Raw genomic sequence first — 27,166 nt, 5'->3', positions numbered from 1 at the left:
CCCCCAGAGTGAGCATCAAGCACTGACTCCAGTGTGCTGGAGTAGAGCAGCAAGAACGCATCATGGGAAGGGGTTCTATGACGCATGATTGCTAAGGTTAAAGAGCTTGTCTCCACAGGGGCCCAAAGAGCCATATGAGAATATAGTACTTGCACAGGGCAAGTCACGGAGTAAGCAGAAGAATATCAAAGAGGTGATACTGAATCAAATGTTTAATCATCCCCCTCATCCCTGACCAATGAGATGTGTGCCCTTATTTAGGTCGTTCCGCAGATATCAGCTTCCTGTACTTTCGTAGTAGACCCGTAGGGTTGGTTAGTGGAGAACTTTCGTGCCTCTATTCTAGACTGTGTGGAGTGCACCAAGAAGCCAGGGGAGCACTGCAAAGTTGATCTGATCAGGGTTCTACTGCAGGAACAGAGCAGAAGAGTGCTGTGATGAAGAGACACCCCCCCCAAGAAAATTAATTAAAAAGTCGCTACTTCCTCTCATCTCAAATAAGCAAACCAAACACTGTAAAATAAAGACTAGATGAAATTAAACATTATCGCAAGACATGAAAAACATGTGGGCTGTCATTCGAGGGTTCATAATAAAGATAAATCAGTTGTTTTCAGCACTGTGCTGTGAGACTGTGAAGGGCATGGCAGATAATAGCCTTGAAATTTCTCAAGTTATTGTACAGCAAAATTTGTTTTTTTCCTCAGGCATTCAATCTTTTTCTCTAGCAATTTTGTACATGACAAACTTTTTAGTGGGCGCATTAATAATCTATAAGTAATGGGTTGTCAGGTGTCAGTTAGAGATTAAAAGATTGTTTAAGCATCACCCATTTGCTTTTTCGAATGAGTTTTGTAGGTCAGGAGAAATAACTTTTTGAATTGTGGTTGTGTGTGCACGCTGATCTCCCCCCCTCCTTCATTTGGCTCCTCTCCAGGTGTGTGGAAGCACCGTATTACATTACATAAATCCTGCACGTAGGAGCAGATTTGCAACTCACACTGTGTGAATCAAGGGGACGACCGTCTCCGCTGTCTTCCATAAATGTATTCAAATTGGTAAATGCTGTTCTTGATCATCTCAAAGGAACTTTGCAAGGGGAAGCAGCTTTAGCTGTAGGGAGAGCGCCGCTTTGCAGGGTAGAAGTTCCCCCAGCAAGTCCGGCTTAGGTCTATTCTTGTCAAATCTGTCTTGAGTGTGTTTACATAGAGTTTGCCTTCCTGGTATTTTCTGCTTGCACGGGCCTGATCTCCACCTATTTTGTGTCAACAGTTGCTGAGCCTGGTGTTGGATGATTAGGCATTAAGCACCAATCCCTGAGCTGGCTGAGACCCTCTCTCCCTCACTTACATCACTGCCTTGCTTCAGGGCTGAGCCCACAGAAAACAAATAGCTTATTTGAGTGGTTGAGGAGTCAGCCTGGAATATTGAGAACCAGGGGCAAATGTTGCCTCTTTGTTAAACAAAAGTTTTCTCAAAAGGAAGGTGAGCCAGAGGCTCAGTAGAAGGAGGAATTTGAAGAACAAAGGTCTAAGATCTGGTCAGTGCTTACACCTATGTGTGGATGCCACAGTCTTTTGTGTAGATACTTAGGGCTAGCTTCAATTATACTTAATTTTTTTTTTTTAAGAAGGAAAGCCCAACATTCAAAAATAAAACCACATAGAATGAATGTTTGTAATTTTTGGCCAATATGGGGTCCTCCGTTCAAAGCCACCGCTATCATTGAAAATGTTTCTCTCCATTTTTTTTTTTTCATTTTTACAAAGTTTTTAGGCTGGCCTACTGGTTTGCAAAGTACCTGAGTCTTTCGCGTTCACCACTCCTTAACACTAACAAATAAATAGCAAGAACAGTTTGTTTCATAGCCCTAAAGGCTGTTTTTTACCCACCAGTAGCAAGTGCCTCTCAAGATTAGACCCCAGCATCAAAGACAGAAAAACCATTTCCTTCCTCAAACACATTAGGTCTTGCAGGCTCACGGTGATTATCCATCTTGGGTCCAAAAAAAAAAAAAAAATTCCTGTCATTGGTGAGATCTGGCATAATACTGATAAAGTAATTTTTTTTTTAAAAAAAGGAACAATATATTGCCTATAGAGGGAAGCTAAATGAATCCTGGTTAAATAACATATACTGAAGTTTTTAGTAGTTTTAGTCTGGGATATTGAGGTTTTTTTTTTTTCTTTTTAAGAAAGCAGTACTTTTGTGGGTTGCTGTCTGACTGAAGGGTTGTGTTGGTCTGTATTACAAGAACATCTGCTGTGGTTGACTGCTCCCTCGTTCGGGTCAGAGTTCATAGATAGTTGGAAATGGTTGGGGGGTGTTGAAAAGCTCATAGAAAGAACTGTATGTGTACAAAACCGTGAGACCTCAGTTGCCTCGGCTGCTCACCTGGTGGGGCTGTTCATGGAAAGAGACGTGGACTTGGTTGTGCCTAGAATTCCCAGCCTTAGGGCTTGGGGTACTGGGAACCAAAAGGGGCATGTGAGACTCATTCTGAGTAAATGTAGTGTTTAAGCGGGGGGGGGGCATATTGAGAATTAAATTTTGCTCTCAGTCATGCTATTTCTTTTGAAAAACACACATGACTTTTGAAGTCTTATACAAGGCATCAGGGATTAGAATTTTAGGAACTCCATGTTACTGAGCCATAGGGTACAGCTTCTGGGTGGGAATTTCTGCATCGTTTGACAAATGACGTGCTGCTAGCTGCCAGTTATGAGGCAGGGACAAGAAGCCTCCTCGTCCAGTTCTTCAGGTCTCCCCTTGTGGGCGTGTTCTTAGCAGTTTTATTAGGTATGCTGCATTTGCGCATTTAACCTGCACAGTTCAGTGCTGCATTTACAGAGGTCTGCAATCTTTCCCAGCATCAGCTGTAAGGTAGTTTGGCCACTTGAAAAGAACCTGGGTCCAGTTAGTTAATACTGCTCCTCTTATTTCCTGGTCCCTGCTCAGCAGGTCCCAGCCGTCACTCTACTTTCTGTTTCTACCTTTGCCTCTTCTGGGCATTTCACACACGCGTACACATGCAAGCGGTGGTCTTATAATACGCGATTTTACGGGATTGTTTCTTTCACTTAATGTTTTCAGGGTCCAACTACGTTGCAGCATGTATTATGAGCACCTCATTTCTGGCCGAGCAGTGATGTACTGCGTGGCTAGAAACACATTCAGCTTAGTCCTGTGTCAGTTGGCGAGCATTTGGGTTGTTCCCAGTTTACGCCGCTAGGAGCTTTGTACTAGTATGTATTTCTGAGACTTTTATAATGGCAATAACCTCAGCAAGTCGTGTGTTAAGTTTTACATCTATCAAAGCGTGTTTCTTCGCAGTAAGCCACCAGATCGCTGTGGTTCTATACCTCCATGCTGCTCTCCTCTCAGAGCAGGTCAGCGGCCTGTTCCCACTCAGCTTCCGGGCTCTTCCGACTAGGCACTGCTTTGGACTCTTTCTGCCAGTGGCCCGTGTTTTGACTGAGATACCGGATAATATTTTGTTTTTAAGGAATATGCATCGGGGATGTATCCAGGTTGGTTGAGTGTTTACCTAGCATGCAGGAAGTCATGGGTTCAATCCCAAGTAACACACAATACCAGGTCTGGTAAGGATCCCAGCAGCACTTGAGAGGTGGAAGTGAGAGACGTGAGGTGAACCTTGGCTACACAGTCAGTTTGAAGCCTGCCAGTCTAGGATCCTTGGGACTCTGAGGAAAAAAGGAAACGGGAGAGGGTGTAAGGAGCATGGAAGGAAGGGGAAGAGGGAGGGAAAGGGTGAGGGAGGGAAGATCAACGCTGTGATATTTGTATTTAATCCCAGCCCTTACTAGGCAGAGACAGACAGATCTCTGTGAGTTCAAGACTACATAGACTTGGGCCAGTTAGGGCCGCATAGTGACCCTGTCTCAAAAATAAGCAAACAAACACAAAAGAAAAGTAAAATTACACTGGTAGCCAGCAAGCCAACAGTAAACCCATGTCTTGCAAAGCTTCGCCAATAGGGCAAGCATTTGTCAAAGTCTTAGAGGAGGCCTTTTTGTCCCCCTCATTTTGTCATCTGTCTCATGGAGGAGGGGGGGACATTGCCTTTCAGTGTGCAGGGCTCCATGTCCGTTTCCAGGGTTTACAGAGTGCATATTGGGGCATGACATTGAGTTTAGATCTTCCTGGTTGAAACACCATGCCCCCAGGAAGCACTGAAAAGAACAGACACGAACCCCCATGCCCAGGTCATGACGACTATGCTGTTCTGTGCCTAAATTCTGTGACCAGGCAAGACCGAGTGGCAAGGTAAATTTTGAGAAGCCTTCCCTGGGTATGACTGAAGATTCCAAGACCACAAATTTATGGTTACTGAAGGTGTGGGAAGCTGGGACAACTCAAGGAAGGGTTCTGGAAAGAGCCAAGTGTTCAGAGGCTCGGCAAGAGGAGACTAAGATTTACTGGTGCCTGTGCTGATGGACGAAGTCATACTTCAAGTGCAATGGAGTTTCAACGTGATCATTTAAGGCAACACTCTTTGGAAAAACAATACATACCTAATCATTAAAATAGTTATCTATCTGAGTTGCCTGGGTGACCTCATGGTTATGCCTATTGCTCACTGTTTATTTACTCTCAAAGCTGTCTGACTTTAAGGGAAAAGCTACCTGCTCCTCTTCATAATGGAGACTGGCAAAAAACACATCACCCCCCCCCAAAAAAAAAAAACAGGATTTGCTTTTTCAATCTATATATTTATTTCGTTATGTGTTAAGGATGCTGAGTTATATGCAATCTTACTGGCCTTTTGTGAATGAATTATATGCAATCTTTTTGGTTTTTTGTGAATGAGAAAATTAGGGTTTAAATGGGGGAAAAGGTTCAGTTACAAAATAAAAAGTGACATCCATTTTGGTAATATTTTTATAGTTTCCAAAGCTTTTTCCATAGCAGAGAAGGTTTACCTACTTTTAGCCATCTCTTATGCATTGTCATTTTAAACGGATGTAACTTAAGAAGGCTACCATTTTTCCTTACATTGAAGGCTATACAAACTCAAATCTTCATATTTAGGTAGATGTTTCATATGTGTAATTTTTACCTACATTCAAAATCAATGGATACTTAAAATTTTGAGTGTGTGTGTGTGTGTGTGTGTGTGTGTGTGTGTGTGTGTGTAAACGTGCTTGTGTGGAAGCGGGTGTCTTTTTCTTTTTCTTTTCCTTTATATTTCTACAACACGCTCTCTCACTGAACCTGGAGCTGCTTGATTCACCCTGTACTGTCTTGCCAGTGAGCCCCATTGACCCTTCAGTCTCTTCCTTCCCAGGGACAGGGAAGATGCAAACTACCAGACCTAACTTTTTTTTTAAACGTGTGTTTTGGGGATCAAACCCAGGTCATCATGCTTGTGTAGCCACCATTGTATTGACTGAACCAGCTCTCCACCCCTTGACATTATTCCCGTTCAGTCTTCCTGCACGAAGCCCGTGGAGACACACTCCCCATTTACTCTACCAAATTTAGCTCCCAGAAGTCCGTGATCTAGAAGGCAGCAAGTAGAAACTTAGGCTAAGAAAGAGTTCAAGCTAGAATAAAACATTTAGGGACTCCATGGCTTTTATGGAACCCAAGTGTTGTTATGCCATTTGTTTACAAGGGGGATTTTCTGTGGTATGTACTTATGCAGTGTTGAGTTATCTTAAATTTTCAGTTATAAGTCCAAAAACAGCACACAGGTCTTGTTATTGCTTTGCGCTCTCATTGTCAATTAAACGCTCATCCCCCTCCACTGGCTGCTTTGAAGAAAACCTACGTACAATTAACTTCTTGGCTCAAGCTAGACAACATCAACTCTTCCTGTGCTCCCTGCCTCTGGCTTCTCATCCTCTGATGGAATTCCTGGGATCTGAGCAATCTGACATTATGATTCTGGACTGGGTACGGAGGAGAGCTTGCCTCCCCTTTTCCCTGTCTCTCCAGCCATTCTCCACCCCCATCCCCAGACATGAGTGATGTATTGCAGCCCGGGAGCTGCCGGATCTTGGAGGAGGTTAAGAAACCAGAAAAGGTGCCAAAAATATGATTTCATATGGTTTGACTCGAGATTGAGTCAACTTTCTTGAGCATCTTAACATGTTTTATAAAATTTTATTTCACAAAGAAATGATTTGTAGAAAGGAACCTAGGAGCCTATCAGTTTGGGATCATTAGATCCAATAAGTAAATGTAAACCTGCAATCATGATTTTCAGTAGATTTTTTTTTTTTCAGCTAAATCTTTTGTTTGAAAGAACAAAGAGTTGCTTGGGAGAAAGATGATCACAACTCTTTCCTGTAGTCTTTGTCTATAAAACGTGCCTTAAAATTTTAAAGAGATGGTGAATATTTAAAAAGTATGTGTGGTTTTATTTGATTAATCCTCATAGGATTAAAAGAATATTCTGTTAAGAAAGCTCATGTTATGGAAAAATAACAAAATCCTGAAATTCTATAATTACCTTCCAAAGTCAGATTATTTTTATTTAAAGTTTTCATCAGGCCTTTTGAAATTAAAAGAAGAAAGCCTTTAGAAAATTTCCCAAATAGATTCTATGTCAATTAAATATTATATGTTCATATTGTTTATTTTTAATAAGATATTATGTAAAAATAATGATAAATACTATATATTTATACTATATATAATACTATCTCTATATAAAGAATATTATATACAAAAATTGCCAGCATTTAAATTGTTTTTAGGAATACATGATATTTATTTTGATTTAAATAGGTATGGAACTATGTATAACTATAACTAGTATTAATCAATGCATTTTTACTAATTTGCCTTTCTAGTTTGGTGTGATCATTTCTAGTTGTGTGTGTTTGTACGTGTATGTGCCTGTGCACATGTGTATGTAGGCTCACATTCATGTGTGTGCAAGAGTTCACATAGGTCAGAGGTCAGCATCGAGTCATCCACATAAACACTTAACTGGCCAAGCCATCTGCCCCAGTGAAATAATTTTCTAATTATGGATTATTTTCTCTTCTTGGGCATTTGAGGGTGTTGGAGAATGATATTGCTCCATACTTAGAGAGGTGTGTGCTACAATAAACCTAGGTCTACCCCCATTCTATTTACTTGTTCCTAGTTGGTCAACAAGACTGGAGGACAGACAGAGAAGTGGGTCATTGTTTGGAAGTGAAATACTTTGATTTTATGTGGATTCCTAGCGGTAACTAAATGTGGGCTCTCTTTGATTATGTTAGTTGTAAGTAGACACTAAATACCAAGGATGGAGCTGATACAGGGAAGGTGACAAAGTGAACGGGTGAGTTTTCCCTCAGTTTTTATCGCTATCCCAGTGACTTACAGAAGGGAGATCAAATTGTAGGACGTGCTGGCTTTGGAAGTGGGCGACTCTACCCTTCTCTTTTGTTCCTCCCAGGCTCCCACTGAGCTCTCCTCATCCTCCTGATCTGTGAGAATTCAGTTTAGCAACGAAGTTTGGGGCTGGGCAAGAAGCAGATGATAACCAAAGGCTAAAGGTCCACTTGAGAGGGCAGTTCCACTAGCTCTTGCTTAGAAAACCATCCTGGATTCCAAAACCGGGAATGAGCGGAGGAGGCACAGCGGTAGAATAGGGAAAACAACACACACATAAATATACACACATACCACATATGTATATATATACACTAACCACGCAGACATCTACACACACCCAAACACAAACACACCACACTTACAAACACACACATGCCAACAACACTTACACATACTTAATACATACATACCATACGTACACATATATACATACACCACACATAAACAAACCCACACACACCACACATACACAAGCACACATACACAAACTCACACATACCACACATACACAAACACACACACACCACAAATACACAAGCACACACACACACACACCACACATACACAAACACACACACACACCACACACATATTAAAAAACTCAACCTGTAACAACTGGGGAGTGAAGTAAGGAAACAAAGCCAGAAACTTCCCTGTTGGAAACAAAATCCAGAGGTAGCTGGAAATCGCCTTGTCTGGTTCTTATAAAATGCAAAAAGTAAAATTCAATTTATAGCTGATCTCGTGTTGGATGCTGGGAGATTTTCTTTCCTGTTTTACCTCCCACTCTTACTCTGAGCCCTAAATAAACAACCAGGTCAGAAGGAAATACATCTCTGTTTATTTGGACATGGAGGAGAGCTATAAGGTCAACTCACTGTCTCACTCTCCTTTGTAAAACTTGGCCTGAGAAAGAAGATAATTGGGTCTCAAGCAAAAATTCTACTCTATTATGGTACAATCAGAAGGAGATGCAGGCTTCTTTCCTTCATTCAGTTGTTTGCCACCTACAGAAAGAGAGTCTAGTTCTTAAAAAGCAACTTATAATTAAGGTGTGTGTTTGTGTGTGTGTGTATGTGTGTGTGTGTGTGTACTGCAATATACAAAGGCAAATAAAACATTTCTAACCTTTGAAACTTCACTCAATTCACTCAACAATATACTTTAGAAACCTAAATTGTAGCATATTTTATTATATTCTTATAATTCTATTAAGAAAAGACATAAAACTTCCCATCTCAGTGAGTCAAGCTGATAGGGTCACATTCCTCACAAATACATCCCAATTATATTTAAAGAGAAACTGTTAAAAAACAACAAACCTGTTCTGTAGCGATTGGAAAATGTCTTTATATTATACAATCTAATCTGATTTTATCCTTCTCTTTCTTAATTCTCTTCAGAAACACTACTTTTTTAACGACATGGTATAATTTCAGTATGTATATGTATGGATATATAGTGTATATATTATATATACATACATTTGTATAAACTATTTTATTGATTTCTCCTAAAATAAATGTTTTAAGAAGGAAAATAAGTCTATTTATGTTCACATCCAACCTAAAGGTATTTTGTTGGTTTCCTCGTTTAGAAATTTCCTGATAGTGTTGCTTCTTTCACAATGAAAAGTAAAGCATTCTGTCACAAAGCAGGGAGGATGAGACACGGGTCAAAGGGCACTTGAGAAACAAACAGCCAGGCCAGTTTATTTAAACAGATAGTGGGACAAGGGAGCTGACCTCGGTTTGACTTATAGTGGGAGGAGCAAGAATGCCATTTTATTGCTTTGCCCAGAAGGAAAATGTTTTTATATCTGAATTCACCCCCAAGCCTTCTAAATACATGTTCTGCTATATGCAGCTAATCCCAAAGAGAGAGATTTGGGGGAAAAGACCCAAGGTTATCTGTGATGGTGATAAAATACAGCACAGAGAGCCGAGCTGTGAAATGATGCCACATGTAAAGGAAGTAGAAAATGAAATACTTTGCTGTTTACCTAGTTACTCTCAGGTAAAGATGTTCATCACAACCTCAAGCCATGATGCAAGTTGTTCAAAGTAGTTAGTATAGGCATTATAATTTAGTAATGTTCCAAGAGCGTACTGCGTCCTAAATATGGTGATAATATTTTATTATACTGAAATGTTTTTAAATGATAGCTTGGGAAGAGGAAATTGGGCGGAAGGTCTAGGTCAGTTGGCAGAGTGCATGCCCAGCACACACCAGGCCCTGGGGTTGCTCTAGAAAGCCTGTGATCCCAGCATTCAGAAGTTCAGGGACATCCTCCTGAGCTATATAGCAAGTCTGAAGCCAGCATAAGTTCCTTGCAACCCTGCCTCAAAACAAGAACGAAAGATGATTATATGTAGATCTTGTAAGCTGTCTGGACAATCCAAAGTGGTGAAGTTTTCTTTGATTTCAAGCGTTCCTGTCTGTTATTGTTTTTAATGACAAGATTCTCCTCCTGGTATCTATATAAACTATGAGTCTCTTAAACCTACATACCAATAAAAAAAAACAGTTATCACCTCCACAAAAAGAAGTGGATGGTAGTCCTCATTGTCCGCTATGTTCAGCAACTCCGGTTTTATTCCATGCTTTTTCAGACCCAGGCCAGCTAATAGAACATCCCCATTGTCTCAGTGTGTGGGTGCACCCCTCGCGGTCCTGAGTTCCTTGCTCGTGCTCTCTCTCTTTCTGCTCCTAATTTGGACCTTGAGATTTCTGTCCGGTGCTCCAATGTGGGCCTCTGTCTCTGTCTCCTTTCATCGCCTGGTGAAGGTTATTATTCAGGAGGATGCCTATATGTTTTTCTTTAGGTTCACCTTCTTATTTAGCTTCTCTAGGATCACGAATTATAGGCTCAATGTCCTTTATTTATGGCTAGAAACCAAATATGAGTGAGTACATCCCATGAGGGAAATGAGAAGCGGTGGTGGGGAGGAGGCAGAAATCTTTAATAAATAAATAAAAAAAGAAAGAAAAGGTCAATGAGTATGCAAAAATGAACTTCAACAAAAATAAAGACTTACTAAGTGATTACTAAAAAAAAAAAAAAAGTGGAAGGTGAGATTTGTGGTTATGTAGAGACCAAGGCAAGCCCCAAAGAAATGCAACCAGGGTGTCTCTGCAGACCTCCGTAAGATACAAATAATTTCATCAGACCGAGAAGAGTGGCCCGTGTGAAAGTAGCTCAAAATATGAGAAGTACTTACTTCTAGTGGGCAAAACCTTTTACGAACTGTGGATGTTTAACCCAGGGAAAAGAGAAAGAAGCCTAGAGGAGACAAGGTTCAAGCGTTGAATAAAATTATTTAAATTGTCCCAGAGATCTGAACTGCTAAAGGATTTTAGATGAAGAACAGGACCTTCCGGCAACTCACTTCATTCAAAGACTCTCAGGGAAAACAATTTGCGCTGTGCTGGTTTCAGTCCGGTAGAACCTAGAGCCTAGGCATTGATTTGGTGGGATGCTATGGAGGAGATCCATGCCAATGGCCAAGCTAGGTGACAAAACACCTCCTGAACTCGATTTCGTTTCTCTCTGGTGCCCTGGGATGAACGGTCATGAGTTGGTAAGCCGAGTTGGTTGCTACTCACTGGTCTTTGGGAGTCTACATGTTTGAGTGTAGAGGAGGCAAAGGTTGGAATATGGAAAACCCGAGACACTGAATCTTTTTGGAGTAGCCTCATCTTTATCTACATACACAAGGTGGGCAGCCATAGGGTTTCTCCATCTATGAGAAGTCTATTGTGCTTATTCCTGGTTTCAGCATAAGTGTTGCTGCTAGTGGGAACTGGCTCAGAAGTAGCTGCTTTTCAGGGACAGATATTGGGGTTCAAAGATCAAAAATGCAAAGCAGCCAAACCACTAGAGAGTTCTTACCTCTACCAGGGCTCAGACATACAAAGGGGCGATCCTGTCTTCAGCATGATTACAGACTGGACTGCTCTCCACCAAACCTCAGACTACAATAAACTCTTGTCTCTCTTGCCTTATATACCTCTGTTGGCCCAGCCATATCACGCCTGTCTCCCCCTCCCTAGTGCTGGGATTAAAGGCGCATGACTCCCAGTGCCGGGATCACCTTTGTGTGAGTTCTATTTCCCTCTGTAGACAGATTCAATCTCGTATAGCCCAGGGTGGCTTTGAGTCCTGAGATTAAAAGTGTGTGCCACCACTCCCTGGCCTCTAGTGGCTTAGTGCTCTCTGATCTTCAGGCAAGCTTTATTAAAATAAAAATAAAATATCACTATAGCCGTGCCAACAAATTCTGAACATGTGTTTGGCAGCACATGACCTGAAATTAGTCATTCAATTTCTCTGAGCCTTGTTAAAAATTGTCCTCATCTGTTAAAGATTGCCTTCCTAGTCATGCATGCATGATAGTACGGGCCTTTAATTCCAGCACTTGGAAGGCAGAGGCAGGCGGATCTCTGTGAGTTTAAAGCCAGCCTGGTCTACATACATAGTAAGTTCCAGGACAGCCAGAGTTACCTAGTGAGACCGTGCCTCCAAGAAACAAAACAAAACAAACAAAACAAAACACAAAACAAAACAAAAAAAAATTGCTCTCCCTACCCATAAAATGTCTTTAAAAAAGATTTGCAAGAGGAAGTTAACAGACTCAGTTTCTTCCCTGTCAGCGGAGATAATGAACAGCAGCGTAAAGAGCTACGCTTTGCTTTCTTACCTATATTAGTTACTATGAAAATTACTTTTGGTATATGCAGAATATTAATATTAAATAATTTTCTAATTGGTCATGCAGTGCCGGCAGCTAATGAAAAGGCAGACATTTTTTCCCCATTTTAATTGGTTCTTTCACATGGTGTTCGGGCTACACCTGCGCTTATAATGAGAATGGAGAATTAATCTAACCTTCTGCTCGCGTGATTCCAATTGTCATGGCTTAGAGAAGATAGGGGTAACCTGGCTTGGAACGCAGTTTGTGGTAGATCGGTGTTTTCAATATTTTTATTAGCAGCTCAGGAACTCCATGTGTGAAAGCCGATACAGTAAGCGGCCTCTCAGAGTCGGCCTCAGTGGGCCTCCCCTCAGCACCCAGTTCCACCGTTCACCCTAAGTCCTTCTCAGAAAGAACACAAGCACATCCAGGATGCCGAGAAACTTAAATGCTAGGAAGCATGGGTTTTTATTTTAAAGACGCGTCCTTGACTGTTGAATGGTTTGGATTTTCAGGCTTGCTTTCTTTGCTTGGATAGAGAAATGTAGAAACTAAAATTTACATGAGACCATGGAGCCTGCAATCACTAATAGGGCATTATTAAACTTTTTATCATATTTTTGATGTCCTTATCAAGGTGGAGGTGGGAACTAAAGGTAACTTTCTGTTTCAAAATGGACTACATATTCCTTACTGAATGGATTTGGTGTACAATTCTTACAGCCCAGGACAAATGGATCTTAAAAGTTAGGCTCTTGTGAAGATGGCTTTGGAATAACCTGTAACCCCGTGACCTCTGAGTACAAGGCTTTGGTTTCTGAGGTGATTTATGTTTTCCTGTTTTACCACAGTCAGACATATAACTGCATTTTTTTAATATTTCAGTGACTTGACATTTGAAGGAGCTATGAAAAGACTTGTACCAAACAATTTTTAAAATAAACTTAGAGTGACTTAAATATCTGAGTAAGATGTTTATAAAATTGCAGTCGTGGCTGAAGAAAGCAAAATTACAAAGTCAGTGGCCCTATAGATGTGACCTTGTCTTGACTTTGCATTTTGCATAAAGAGGGAGGAAAAAAAGTCACGCCAAGAAATCTCTCTACGGAATGCATCTCTCCAAAGTCCCCAGAAGTGTGAGTTACTAGTGATAATCTCCAGACATTCCTTCAACGGATGCTGCCCGGCTGGCTCAGTCTGTTATCTTAGCAGTGGACAGAACGATGAGACTACATTTGCAAAAGGTAGGGGAGGTTTGGCTCCAACAAACTGAGAAAAAGAAGCTAGAGAGTCTAGGATTGAAATGTCAGTAATTGGGAGGTAGCAGATGTCCTCCCGGCTTCTCTGTCCCCACCAGCTCTGGCCCTGCCCACTGCAAAGAGTGGTGGCTAGCATTGTTTCTTGAAAACCCTGCTAATTCCCCCATGAAAAGATGAAATGGAAGTGTCCAACTGTGGTAAAAACAGGCAAACATAAATCAACTCAGAAACCTAAGCCTTGTACTCAGAGGTCACGGGGTTACAGGTTTTGCAGCGTTCGAAGCTGTCCAGGAGGGAGAGAAAGGAGGCAGGCTGAGCTCATCTCTTCCTCTGCCTTTGTTTATGTTTTTCTGTGATAATGAAATGCTTTGCTTTCTTGGTTGCAGGTTTATTAATGCCCGGAGAAGAATAGTGCAGCCCATGATAGACCAGTCCAACCGAGCAGGCAAGTCCCCTCTAGTGACTATATTCAAGTCAGGCAAACGAAAGCCATCCTCAAGCCTTTCACCAGGAGGGCTGCTACCTGGTAAATGAACTGGGAGTGCGTACTAGGAGTGCCTGGCCGTGAACATTAAACCAGTTTTGTTTGGTAACAACACTAATCAATTTAACGTCGTTATAAAACATCTGAAGAAAGGGGGAAATAAAAAGCCAATGGAGAAAAGTAACCCTGGAATCACGTGCGCAGTTACAATCTTCTTTGTAACCATTTGCTACAGTAATGTGATTTCCCCCCCCCCCTGAGTTTGCCTACCCAGCTTCTGCTACCATGACCACTCCCTGGTGCATGGCTTGGTGTGGAATTGCTGTAAACTTTATTACCTGTCAAAGGGTCAAAGAGGTCAGGATCACTTGTGGGACTCAGTAAAGTTCAAAGACGTTCAGTGAGGTAGAGCTTTTGTGTGCTATAATAACCCAAGGCAGCTTACCTTCTAAAACAGCTTTTCATGTACAGTTAAAACCTGGGACTCTTGTCAGTGGCGTAAATACACCGTCCTTCTTCTCATGACCTCGCCCATTAGTATCCGTCTTCTGCTGTTCACGGTTTAAAAAAAAATAACACCTTTGCTGTTTCTCAGTCATCAGCCCAAGCATTTGTTTTGTATTAAAATATGGTAGCAAAGGCAGCACGCAAAGTTCCCAGGGCTGATGCAGGCGTGGACGGTCACTCTAAAATATCTCTCAGCTCTATCGAAAGCACTGCTGGTGTCATACTGAATCAAGTCCCAGTTAGTCACATTCCAGGAGCTTTTTTTTTTCTTTCAGTGCCCTTATGGAACTACCAGACAGAATCCCAAGCATACATTTGTGTGTCTACGCTATTCCTTGAACATAGATAGCACCTGAAACTCAAGCCTCCAAGGTGCACACAGAACTGGTCTGAAAGACATGATTCATTATGGTTTAAAAATGGTGTCTGTTTAGGATGTTCTCCTTGTCCTCTGGTCTTCTCCCCTCCCCTGCTGTCCCACTCCTCCACCCTTTCCCTCCCCCTCCTGTTATTAAGAAGCTGTGCTGTGTACTTTTGTAGTCAGCCAAGGAACACCTTATAACCCCGACGGACAGCCAATGGGAGGCTTTGTCATGGATGGCCAGCAGCACATGGGCATCAGGGCTCCAGGTGAGACATGTCTCTGTGGTGGTTTTCCATGTTTAACTCCAGCAGGGTTGCCCTCCCCAGTCCCCGCCGGCACAGGTAACCCCACCCCACCCTCTGCTTTCTCCGGCTGCCTGCCTCGCCACGCCTTGCTTTGCCCATCTGTGCCTCTAAGATGCTGCGAAGGGGAAGCCAGGACCTGTATGTGCTCAAGATCTCACCGCCTCTTGGCCGTCTAGAACCTGTTTTGTTAAAGGGTCTTTTGGCACTATCTGTTGACTTTGCTCATTTTCTGGCCTCTTCTTGGATTTTTATCTCCCTTCTAGGACCTATGAGTGGAATGGGCATGAATATGGGCATGGAGGGGCAGTGGCACTACATGTAACCTTCATCTAGTTAACCAATCGAAAGCAAGGGGGAAGTAAGTACAAACGGGGTCTTTGTTTTCACTTTGTCCTAGGAATATTTTTTTTTCCTCTTGCATTTTCTCATGTTCTCCTTGCCCATAGCTTCATGCTTGTTCGTTCTTTCCACTAAATCCTCGTTCCTCGCTTCTTTCATTTTCTCGTTGGTTTTGATCAAGGTTTTAAGCTTATAAATTCTGTGTATGATATACATTTATCCTGTGTGTTGCTATTGTACAGTACTGACCACATGACAAAACAAGAAACAGTCAGGAGGTGGGGGAGTGGGTTGTCATAGCAACAGACTGATTTGCAAAATGTAAGCAGTCTGCAGCAGTGCAAGGAGAGGAAAGAGCATGTCCCCAAAGTGCCATAAATCTGTCTAACCGCAGTTGATGCATGAGTTACATTTCTACACTAACCTGCAAGACACCAAAAAGCCAAACAGAGAACTTCTTTTACGTAAAATAAACACAGCTTTACTTAGGGTAAGTAAAGGCATATTTTGAGCTTCAGTCAACTAAACTTTGATTTTTTTTCCCTTAGTTTGTTCCTTTGTCTGTCCATCATAATGGGATTACGTGTGGCAATGGAAAAAGGGAGAATACAAAATAGAGGTGTGCACAGCAGGCTTCAGGGCTTAGCCCAGGCTAATTGACTATATCCAAATTAAGTATGCCATCACTTGCAGTGTGACAAATGGATTTGACTTATTCAGTATACAAAAATAGAGATCATTAATGCAATCTTCAGTGGCAGGCCTAGTGAAGTGAGCCTAGGAAAACTGCCCCAGATTCTCACCCGGACATTTTTCTCTCCTAAAAAAGACACCCCAGAAATTGGAGTTCAAACAGCTAAAACTGTTTTGAACTCCAAAGCCCTACTGCATTTCCTAAACCACCCTAACAGCCTTGCTCTAGCTTTCTTTTTTGGAAATGAAAAACCATGGTTTCAGAGTCTTGGATGTGCCTCTGATTATATTAACACACTATTTAAAATTCTTGCTGAGGCCAAGGGCAATGCACGCTGGTCTTCTTCTCTGGGTGGGAGTCCAATATGAGTTTAACAATTCGCTCTGAAAGCATTCCATTGAGCTTGGAAATCAACAGTCTTATTACCTCATCACGGAATTCTCCTGCTTAGTTAATTTAAATATTGTTTCTTAGTTTCTGGGTCAATTAAATTTAAATGATGTATTTTATGCTTCGTGACCAATTAAATTAATAGGTTATTACAAAAAATATTATCATCTTTTTTGATTAAAGAGCTGTGGGTACAGTATATTTTATAAGCAATTTTCATTAGTTCAAAAATGTTCCTTTAGGCTAGATTAAGCAGCCATTCATTGCCGGAGCCTGGAGACCTTATTCGAAGGTGTTCCTCGTATTCACAGTGCGCTATTACTTAGAAGTAAAGCCAATTGAACATACTTAGCAATGGCGTTATGCCTTTCACCCTTGATGATGATGGAGCTTATGGCTCTCAGAAACAATACACCCGTCAGTTTCCATCAACTAGAGCAATCCATGCAGAAGACAAGAGGCCCCCTCAAAGCGAGAGGAGCATTGTCTTAGGTCCAATTTTTCTTATTGTTCTCAAAATCATTGTAAGGTAGACAGGGCTCTGTTCAGCTTTTCTTTTCCTCCAGCTCTAAGAGGCCATGTGGAAGGAATTTATTGATAACTGTTTTGATTTTTTTTTCCAAAGGTGCAGGATTTTGTTAAGTGGTCAGCATTAGTGAGCTTGCCTGGCTCCGCTTCCTGTGAACATTGAGTGACCACAGCAGTGTGCACACTCTTGATAGAGCATATTTCAGCGAACAGAAAAAAAAAATGCTTTCTTAGGTCAGAACCCAAGGAGGTGGTTTTATGTTGTTGCTTGTTCGTTTTTAACTTGGACTTGGTAGGGGGACTGATAAGGATGGCAATGCAAAGGAAGTAGTAGCGAGTTCAGACAACCAACATTGTTTTATTTTCTTCTATACGAATGGAAAGAATGTTTCCCCTGGCCCTTGGTCACAATGTTGCTGGTTTTCATAGCAAAGTCAGAACCACACTGTTACTTTTCCGTAATATTTTCTTTTTGTTTTCTTTTCTTTTGAATTTCTACAGGGCTGCAAAGTATGCCAGGGGAGTATGTAGCCCGGGGTGGTCCAATGGGTGTGAGTATGGGACAGCCAAGTTATACCCAACCCCAGATGCCCCCCCATCCTGCTCAGCTGCGTCATGGGCCCCCCATGCATACGTACATTCCTGGACACCCTCACCACCCAACAGTGATGATGCATGGAGGACCGCCCCACCCTGGAATGCCAATGTCAGCATCAAGCCCCTCGGTTCTTAATCCAGGAGACCCGACAATGAGTGGACAAGTCATGGACATTCATGCTCAGTAGCTTAAGGGAATATGCATTGTCTGCAATGGTGACTGATTTCAAATCATGTTTTTTTTTCTGCAATGACTATGGAGTTCCATTCTTGACATCTTCTTTGGACCAAGGAGCATCCCTAATTCTTCATAGGGACTCTTAAAATGCAGGAAAATCAACTGAAGTCAATTTGGGGGACATGCAAAAATAACTATATAAGACATTAAAAAAAAACAAAGAGTGAAATATTGTAAATGCTATTATACTGTTATCCATATTACGTTGTTTCTTATAGATTTTTTAAAAAAAATGTGAAATTTTTCCACACTATGTGTGTTGTTTCCATAGCTCTTCACTTCCTCCAGAAGCCTCCTACATTAAAAAGCCTTACAGTTATCCTGCAAGGGACAGGAAGGTCTGATTTGCAGGATTTTTAGAGCATTAAAATAACTATCAGGCAGAAGAACCTTTCTTCTTGCCTAGGATTTCAGCCATGTGTGCTCTCTCTCTTTCTCTCTCTTTTCCTCTCTCTCTCCCTCTCTCTAGCCTGGGGCTTGAATTTGCATGTCTAATTCATTTACTCACCATATTTGAATTGGCCTGAACAGATGTAAATCGGGAAGGATGGGAAAAAACGGCAGTCATCAACAAAGATTAATCAGCTGTTGCAGGCAGTGTCTTAAGGAGACCGGTAGGAGGAGGCATGGAAACCAAAGGCCGCGTGTTAGGAGCCTAATTGTCACACCAAGCATCATTGTCCCCATGCGACAACCACCACCACCTTATACATCACTTCCTGTTTTGTGCAGCTCCAAAAACATAGACTGAAGATTTATTTTTTAATATGTTGACTTTGTTTCTCAGCAAAGCATTGGTCATGTGTGTATTTTTCCATAGTCCCACCTTGGAGCATTTATGTAGACATTGTAAATAAATTTTGTGCAAAAAGGACTGGAAAAAAAATGAACTGTATTATTGCAATTTTTTTTTTTTTGTAAAAGTAGCAGTTTGGTTTGAGTTGGCATGCATACGAGGTTTACTAAGTGGGATAAGCTAATTATACTTTTTGTTGTGGATAAACAAATGCTTGTCAATAGCCTTTTTCTATCAAGAAAAACAAGGAGCTAATTATTAATAGCAATCATGGCACAATGAGTCTTAGCCTTTTGATGGAATTTGGATTGTATGAGGACTTCAAGTTCAGCTGTAGTCACTGAGCGCAGTAATGAAATCAGAATTCAGAATAAAGACAAGACTATTTTTGACATTCTGACTTCCCTGCTTAAAAATGTGTTCCCTCCATTTTAAATGATTAGTACAGTAACTATGACAATTAGCTCCCTGAGCCACATGGATTTGAAAATTGTAACCATGGAGTAAATTATTTAACAATAACCACTGGTTTAAGATGAGTTAATGAACTGGTAATATCAACAAAATCAAGGGTCAAAGCCACTAAACTAGCTGTAGACTCAGATCATATTCAGATACTATCCGACAGTATTATTTACCTACACTCTCAGTGAAGCTATGATTGCATACAGTGGCAGAGCTGAAGCCCACACTCAGCCTTCCACCAAGGAGATAATCTAGGACAAGCATTACATGTTTATTAAGAAATTAACTATATAAAATTGAAGAGACCAGACTTCAAAATCTAATTTTTATAAATATGCTCTGTGTTCTCATTGGATAAAACTGGTTATTAACCAATTTCCCAGAACAGCTGTACAGAATTTCTGCATGGCAGCCAGCTAAATGGTTCAAAATAACATGTTTAAGCTGCAATAGCTTATAATTTCACTGAAATAAAATCGCTGCTCTAAGAAAGTGCTTCGCCGAGCTAAGGGAAATAAATATACAAATATTTTAATTAAGGCAAATTCATTTTTAAAAATAAGCCTTTGGGTTGCTTTGGGAACAAAGGATGGGTCAGAGGCCTTAAGCTCCAGTCTGACATTCAGGCCCTTGTCACTTTATAAACCCGCCCACAGCAATCCAGTTCTCTGTTTGGAAAGAGAAAGAAGCTCTGGGCCGGCTTCCCTAGGTGACTGGGGCTCACTGCCTCACCTGCTGGAGCAGCAGCGGCCCGCGCTCTCACCTTTTGTTTATGGGGCCTTGTTTAGGAACGCGCGGACTTGCGGGAGAGAGAGGCCTAGCTTACTGCAGGCGTCCTGGTCCCAGCGCTGCCACCCACCTCGCCCTCAGCCCAATGAGGGGGACCGTTGAACTTTCCTCTTTTGGCCCCCCGAGACAGTTCTACGACTGCATTTAAGTAGTCCATATTAGTGAAATCATTTTCTGTGACGGGTGGTTAGTGGCAGTTAACAATCATTTATTTACTTTTAAAATTAATAATAAACTTCATAAACTAACCACCCTTTTTACTCCTGCCTCCCCAGTGCTTGCCCGGTGAGTCAGCCTTTATTCTTCTGCAGCCTCTTGCCTAATGGGGGCGGGGGGAGGAGGAGCCACGGAGGGGAGGCAGAGGAGAGGAAAGGGGGGGAGGTTTTAAGGAGGGAGAAGAGCGAGAGTAAGCAAAGCGGGGGGGGGGAGGGATACGGAGATTAAAAAGAATCATGATCATTAATGTCCAGGAATTAGAAAAAAAAATAAAACATGCTTTTGTGTCGTGGGCTCCCCCTTCGGTGTGAGGATTGTGTGAGGCTCACTCCTCAGGTCTCGCTCTCTCTGCCCCCAACACCCTCCTGCTTAATGCTGTTTTAGCTTTTCCTCTTGTAAATTTCAGAGCCAGCTTTGAGGTTATTGAGGACACTTATCGGAAGGAGGGAAATAATAGAGGTGTGGAGAAGTGTTTTTGATGTTTCTTAAAGGCCAAAAACAAAACGCCCTTCCCTAAACAGGGCACACAATTGTACAGGCTTTTTATTGGGGGGGGGGCAAGGTGGGGGGGAGGTCCGCTGAACGAATGAGGCTGTAGAGGGTTTAAGTATTTTTTTTCCAAAAAAAATTAAAAATATGTTACCCGATCATATTTAATCAAATGTAATTATAACACATTCAAAATGAATAATACGCCTTGGCAGTATTTTTATTGTTATTGTTCATTGCACGATGTTCTACTGCTTTAAAGCACAGGAAAGAAGCAAACGCGCTACAAATGGGGAATTACCCTCGTTTAGCATTAAAATTCATTTAGATAAAATTGCCACAAACATTTAAATGGGAAGATTAGTTCCCCCTCACGCCTTATTGCACTCGCTCAATGGTTCCGTTAAGAACATTTTACACGTTGGAAATTCCGTCTTCTCAGACGGCTTGCTGTTTCCTAGTTACACACATTCAAAGCAAAGGCTGCCGCACCGGCAGCCGCAGCAGCGGCAGCAGGGGGAAAAAAGTTTGGCAACTGCTCCGCAATTCATCCGCTGCGCCCCCGGCTCCCCTCCGCCCTCCCTCCTCAGTCTGCCCTCCCTCCACTACCCCCTCCCCCCATTATGCAGTTCGCAGAACAGGGCCTCCTCGAAGAACCAAGTTTGGTTGTACAGTATAGACAATATTAAATTTAAGAAAAAAAAAAAAAGGAAGAAGACGATGGGTTTCGCCTTGCTTCTTCCTCTGCCTTCCAAGGGTTGAGGGTTGAGTGCGAGTGTGCGGAGCCGCCCGCACCCCGACCCCAGGGCCGCCAGGCACGCTGCTTTGGCCCGAGACGTTTCCAGGAAATTCGCCACTGCTCTTGCTAGTGCTGTGGTGGAAACGTGTTAAAGGCTCAGTTTGCAAAGTCCGGGCACGGTCCAGTCCCTCCCGGCTCTCTCCTCGCCCCACCCCTCCCCCGCCACCCACCCCCCTCCCTCCACACACACCGGGTTCTTTCTTTAGAGACGCTGGAAAAGAGGAAAGTCGGCTTCGACTGCCACCTTTTGGGGATTTGGAAAAACGACGCGGTAGGATACCGGAGGCGGAGCACGGGAATGGGGGGGGTAGGGGTGGGTGGGGAGAAAGCCCCTTATGATCCTGCGTCGGAACCGGAGCCCTTAATCTGATGCTTAAATATTTGATGTGGAAAAATTACCCATAAAATTAGTTACTAACAATTTCAAATTGAAATCACTTATCGAATTATAAGCCCATTAAAGCTGTATGGATGGTATTAAGAGTTTCTTGGGAGGCTGTCTCCTCGCAGGGTGCCGGGCCTGCGAGTTTTGCCACGGGGAGAGGTGTCTTCGGTGGAGCCCAGGGGCAGCCCTGGTGGCCGGGGTGCGAGGGCCCTGGCCTGACTGGGAGAGGAAGGAACGGGGTGCCGGAATCTCCCTCCAGGCAGAAGCGCGCCCTAGGCGACTCCCGGGACAAAGTCCATACGCTGGGAAAGGGGAAAGCTGCACCCCTACTCTGGGATTCTGAGCCCTCGGTGACGCTTCCAGCCCAACCTTTGCAGGCAGGGAACCCGAGAAGAGCTGCGAGTGTCAGGGCAGGGCCAGGCTCCCAGCCCGCGATGAAACCGCGAAACCGCCGCGGCCCGCTCACACAGCTCCACCCGCGACTCAGTCGCGCTTGAGTTTCCCCACGCGCGACGTCCAGTCTGGGTCGGGTATGTGGGCGAGTGGGTCTCAGTCGCCATCCCACACTATTGTGGGCCACTCTGGGACTGCAGAAGAGTACTATGCCCTCCCCACCCCCCACCTGAAAGTCAAAGTCAGGAAGTGATTGACTGTCTCTGGAGACTGGGTGTCCAGGGGTCTGCGCAAAAGCGTGTGCCGAGACTGCCTTCTGAGACACTAGGGGCCCTTCCCTGGGAACCTCTCAGAGCGGTTTGTGTTTGCTTGAATGCATTCTTAGGGCTCTGCCGGAGGAAGCTCCGGCTTAGGAATCCCTCGGTGCTACTGGGAGCAAGACGATGAGAGCCTGGGGAATGGAGGACACAGGGGACAGACAGGCTGGACAGGAGGGTGGCGGTCCATAGGGTAGTATAGCACCCCTACGGGCTAGGCAGGAGCTCCTGGGGATTACTTTAAAAGCCCTGCAAACTTCCCCCCTTTTGGATCCCGCAGGCCTTTGGCCCTTGGAAGGGCAGTTAAAACAGCAGGAATTGGTGGTGCAAGCTCCCAATGGGCGGTTTCTTTCTTTCTTTCTTTCTTTCTTTCTTTCTTTCTTTCTTTCTTTCTTTCTTCCTTTTTCTTTCTCTTTCTTTCTTTCTTTCTTTCTTCCTTTCTTCCTTTCTTCCTTTCTTCCTTTCTTTCTTTCTTTCTTTCTTTCTCTCCCTCTTTCTTTCTTTCTTTCTTTCTTTCTTTTTTTTTGACACTGAGTGGAGAGGCGTGGGCTTGGAGGTGCGGGGTGCCCATTCTGGTTAGGCATCTTTTCTTCATCTTTTCTGGGCTACCCATTGGCCCTTTGGCGACCTGTAGCGCCAAGGGTGGGCACGACGCCGGGCCATCGGGGTGGGGGGACAGGGAAGAAGAGTTGGGGATCGGGCTAGGCCTGAGCCCCAACTAATAATAGGAAGGCGAGGGCTCTCTTTTACACCGTACCAGCTTTCAGGTTCTCTTCCAAGGCAGAACTGAAAGAAAAATACAAACAATATATTGGGCAAGCCGGTTAGAGGATTACATCGTAAAGAGTCTTTGCCCTAAAAATGGTACCTTGGGGGTTTCTATAGGGAAATGGGAGGTACTTTTAGGGTCTTGGTTTTAGCTGGCCATGCAGTGCCTCCTGAGCTGCCCACTCTCTCAGTCCATCTGGAGGAAATCGGACGGTGAAGCCCTGGATTTAGTTTTAAGCTAGTTTTCCTTCGATCGGATGTCTAATTCCCACCCCTCACCACCCACAGCCACACTCACCTCTACCCTAAAGCACTGTGTTCTTTCCGACCAGTGATTTTAATCTCCAGGCAGAAAACTAGTCTCAGGACCTCGCCCAGGAGGAGAGCAGAGAATAAAGTCACCTGCTTCATATGTCCAATGGTCCCCGATCCTCTCCCCCGCATTTTTTTGTGGCTTGGCATTCTGCATGACTCCCTAGTTCCCATAAAGTGCACCAGGAAGAGGTCAGGAACAAAGTGCGTGGTTTTTCTGGGTTGGAAATGATGGGATGGCCGGCTCTCACGCTCTCCTCCCTTCTGTCTCTAGCCTTTCTGCCTAGGCCTCCCTCATACCTCCACATGGTTTCTCGCCCTCCACCCTAAAAGTGGAAGGTTCCCCTAATTCACCTGTAGACCCAAGTCTCTAACCCCTTCCAGTGCCCGCAGGTGCGAGCGCAGGTGGTGTGGGGGGCGCCCTGCAGTCGCTGCCACCAGCTCCAGTTCAGGCCTGTCGATCTCACCCACTTCTCTTGACTTGAGTGGGTTTTGATTGCGTAGAGAGATCCCCCTTGAAGATTCTCCGGGCATCTGCTGGGGTTTCAAAGAGCCGGATTCCTCCATTTAGGGAGACCTACACTCACTGATAACTACATCTCTCTGAAACCTAGTACTGCAGAAAACACCCTAAGTAGCCTTCTGCTCCCACCGCCGCTGCCCCCTGGCACAGAGCAGTGTCTGGCAAGGCGAGGAGATGGAGGCCAGCCACTAGCACCGTCCCTTTCCTGGCCGACCGGCGAGGCGCCACTTTGCCCTGGAGACTTAGTTTCCCTTGGACAAAAAGGGGGGGGGGCGGTAAACAACGTGATGGCTGTGCAAACTCAGACCCTTAGCCTCTCAGTCCACCCAAATCCGACTTTGAGACGTGTATTTTCAGGTGTTCTAACGTGTCCACAGCGAGGTTTGTGTGTCTAGTGCGGGTGGTAGAAGGGGAGGAGTCTCCCACTGCTTGCTCCAGTCTTTAATGTCTGAAATAACGAAATGTCTGTGTGGCAGCTGCTGCTAGAGCCAAAACTAACTCTTCGGAAGACGGAAAAGAGGGAAAGGCAGAGAAAGACTGTTCATTTTATTTTTTCCTTTGGTGCCGTTTGGGATGTCATCTGTTTCCTTGGCGACTGTGTTCAGCCCCCGGAGCCCCTGGGCTCCAGGATTGTTAGGGGGGGAAGCATGCTATTTCTGCACCGTCATTTATCACTGTCACCGCATAATGATTCCCCTTGCAGCCCCTTATTGATGTTTGTAATTGCATTATCTCATAAAGGAAGATGATCAATGAAACCAAGCCGTGCATTCTGGGGTCAGAGGAAGCCAAAGTACTGTTTGTCCCCTTTAATACAACAAGTACTCATTATCTTTAGGTCTGCATTCGAAAAATGATCTGATCTGGGGCTGACCCTGTCGGACACCCCAACACTTTCTAAAACGCGGTTTGTGTAACCTTTTGCTTAAATGCTAAATCAAGTACCTGTCTTGCATCCCAAGGAAACAAATGCTGAAAGAGAATGCGAAAAGCATCTCTTGTCTCTTGCTTTTCTTCTTCTCCGGTGTTTTGTTTTGTTTTTGTTTTTCCGGGGGAGGGAGGAGCGCGATCTTCCGAAGACACGTGAGATTTTCCACTGTAACTAGTGAGAAGGGTAATGTAGGAAAGGCAACTCCATCAAACAGGGACCCAATGAATGAAAAGGATTGGGAGTAAAGGGAAGCAAGGCAGCCCGGAGCTTCTACTAACAAGGTCGGTATTAAAAATGCAGAATAAAACCACATCCGGGTTAATTAATAAGAGCAATAAACTGAAATATTTCCCCACAATTCTGGCCCTGCCTCTGCCTTTTACAGCGTCACCTCTCTTCCCTTTAGGTGAAGGACTCGTATGACTGTTCGATTCTCAACAATAACCAAATCAGATGAGTCTTCTACTTCTAAAGCCACCTACAAACCCTAGCAAATAAAAAGTTCATTTGTCCCATTAAGGCAGAATTTAGTAGAGTAGAAATGCCCCAGCAATACTGAGTGGAGTTCATGTAATCCCATGAAAATCAAGTCATCTCCTTGCACCGGAGTAAATGAAAAAAATACAAAGGAGGAAAGGTCTGAGTGTAATTTCAAACTAAATGCTTTATTGGGCAGTCAGAGTGAAAACAGGATTGTTTGGCTGGGGTGGGGAGGGTGGACATCAGCTCTGCTCACATTTAACTTAAAGGTTTTAGGAAGGAAATGTGTGCCCTGGATTTGGTTATCCTTGTAATTTGTGGGCAGAAGAGGCACTGAGACAGTTCTAACTCATTTAAGGACAGAATGAAACAAAAAGTTTATCTTAAGCATTCCAAGGCTGTATAACCAAAAGGAAAAGCTTCTGTGCTGAAAAGGAGTGTCCTCTATTATGTTCATAACATCATCGAGAGAGAGAGAGAGAGAGAGAGAGAGAGAGAGAGAGAGAGAGAGAGAGAGAGGAGAGAGAGAGGAGGGGAGGGATAAGAACAGAAAGAATAAATCTCAGTGCTTTCTTTTTTTCACATGGTAAAATTCTAAATTAAGAAGTTAATGTTCCTTAGAACGTGAAAAGCCCAAACGGAAAACTTTCAGCATAGTTAACAGAGAGAATACTTAGATAAAAGTTTGCTTGAATAATCTGACACCTTGACATACAAGCTTCAATTGAATGATCATAAAATAAAGAGATAAGATAGCCCCAAACATGGAAAATAACATTAATGATAAAGCTAAAAAAAGTTTTAACTGTGTTGCCCATCAATTATTTCTTCACTTAGAAGTCAGAATCTTTCATAAAGTATTATTACTCAGAAATTATCAAAGCACTCTGAAATGGTGTTTTGTGTTATTTAAATATTCTGGCATTTGTCCTCCCTTGAAATGCCCAAGATGAAATGGATATGGAACCACACATATCTTTAGAATAAATTGTGCGGTGCTAACATAAAATATTAAAGGGGAAATAAACTTTGGGCTTTGCCAGTTGAGGGAGTTTTTTTTAGCATAATACTTTTATTTTCAAAACACACAAGTGAAAGCTCTTGGTTTTAAAGCAATTGTTCCACGTCTCTTACTGGGTTGAGGATGTGGCATTATGTACATTTTCTATTTTTAATATTTAGTGTTATAGCCCACGGTTAAAATAATGAAAAATTAGTCTCGTTTCAGAAATTATTTATTTATGGAGTGAGCATGATTAAAACATAAACACGAAAACTGCAGCTGCAACAGAAAAAAAACTTGATTTACGGTTATTAAATCTTTGGTGGCCGTGTTAATGTTTCTTTTTCTACCTTCTATTTGCATTTTAATCTATCGAATCTTTACAATTTTGCTGCTTCCTATTTCAGTGATTGATTACAGATCTGATAGAAAGGAGAAGACACAAAAAACAAGCCTAGGTTTTCTTTTCCTTTCTGCGCTTTCTTTTTTTTTTTTTCCTTCCCCACCCCCTTCCCCGGGTGGATTTCGGAAACTTTCTCTCAATGCTAATGTAGACAGAACAAATTAATTCTGCTCTTTTAAATGTCAAGGATATAAATAAAAAAATGTTTTCTGTCCCAAACGTGAATATTTTCCCAGCCGATTTTAGAGTCCTAAAAGATCACCGCAGCAAAACGCAATTAACAAGGACACACACACACACACACACACACACACACACACACACACACACACACACACACAC

The 27,166-nt window shown here is 43.0% G+C and overlaps 1 protein-coding gene across 2 annotated transcripts in view; it reads left to right on the top strand.

Annotated features, from left to right (window-relative positions):
• The window catches only part of Meis1 (Meis homeobox 1), a 141,304-nt gene extending 122,357 nt beyond the window's left edge, over positions 1-18,947 (top strand). Inside the window, exons 10-13 of one of the 2 annotated variants that reach the window (XM_005366445.2) lie at positions 13,696-13,754; positions 14,841-14,930; positions 15,233-15,327; positions 17,422-17,569. In XM_005366445.2, coding sequence (XP_005366502.1) covers positions 13,696-13,754; positions 14,841-14,930; positions 15,233-15,291 — 208 coding nt within the window. In that variant the 3' untranslated portion in view covers positions 15,292-15,327; positions 17,422-17,569. Of the gene's footprint in view, positions 1-13,695; positions 13,755-14,840; positions 14,931-15,232; positions 15,328-17,421 lie in introns of both variants that reach the window. The other variant, XM_005366444.2, reaches the window with a different exon arrangement.
• Positions 18,948-27,166: the final 8,219 nt, after the last annotated feature.

This window comes from Microtus ochrogaster, unplaced genomic scaffold (genome assembly GCF_000317375.1).
Source record: "Microtus ochrogaster isolate Prairie Vole_2 unplaced genomic scaffold, MicOch1.0 UNK9, whole genome shotgun sequence".
NCBI lineage: Eukaryota > Metazoa > Chordata > Mammalia > Rodentia > Cricetidae > Microtus > Microtus ochrogaster.
Note: the sequence above shows the minus strand (reverse complement) of the source record. Positions and strands in the feature narration are given on the sequence as shown.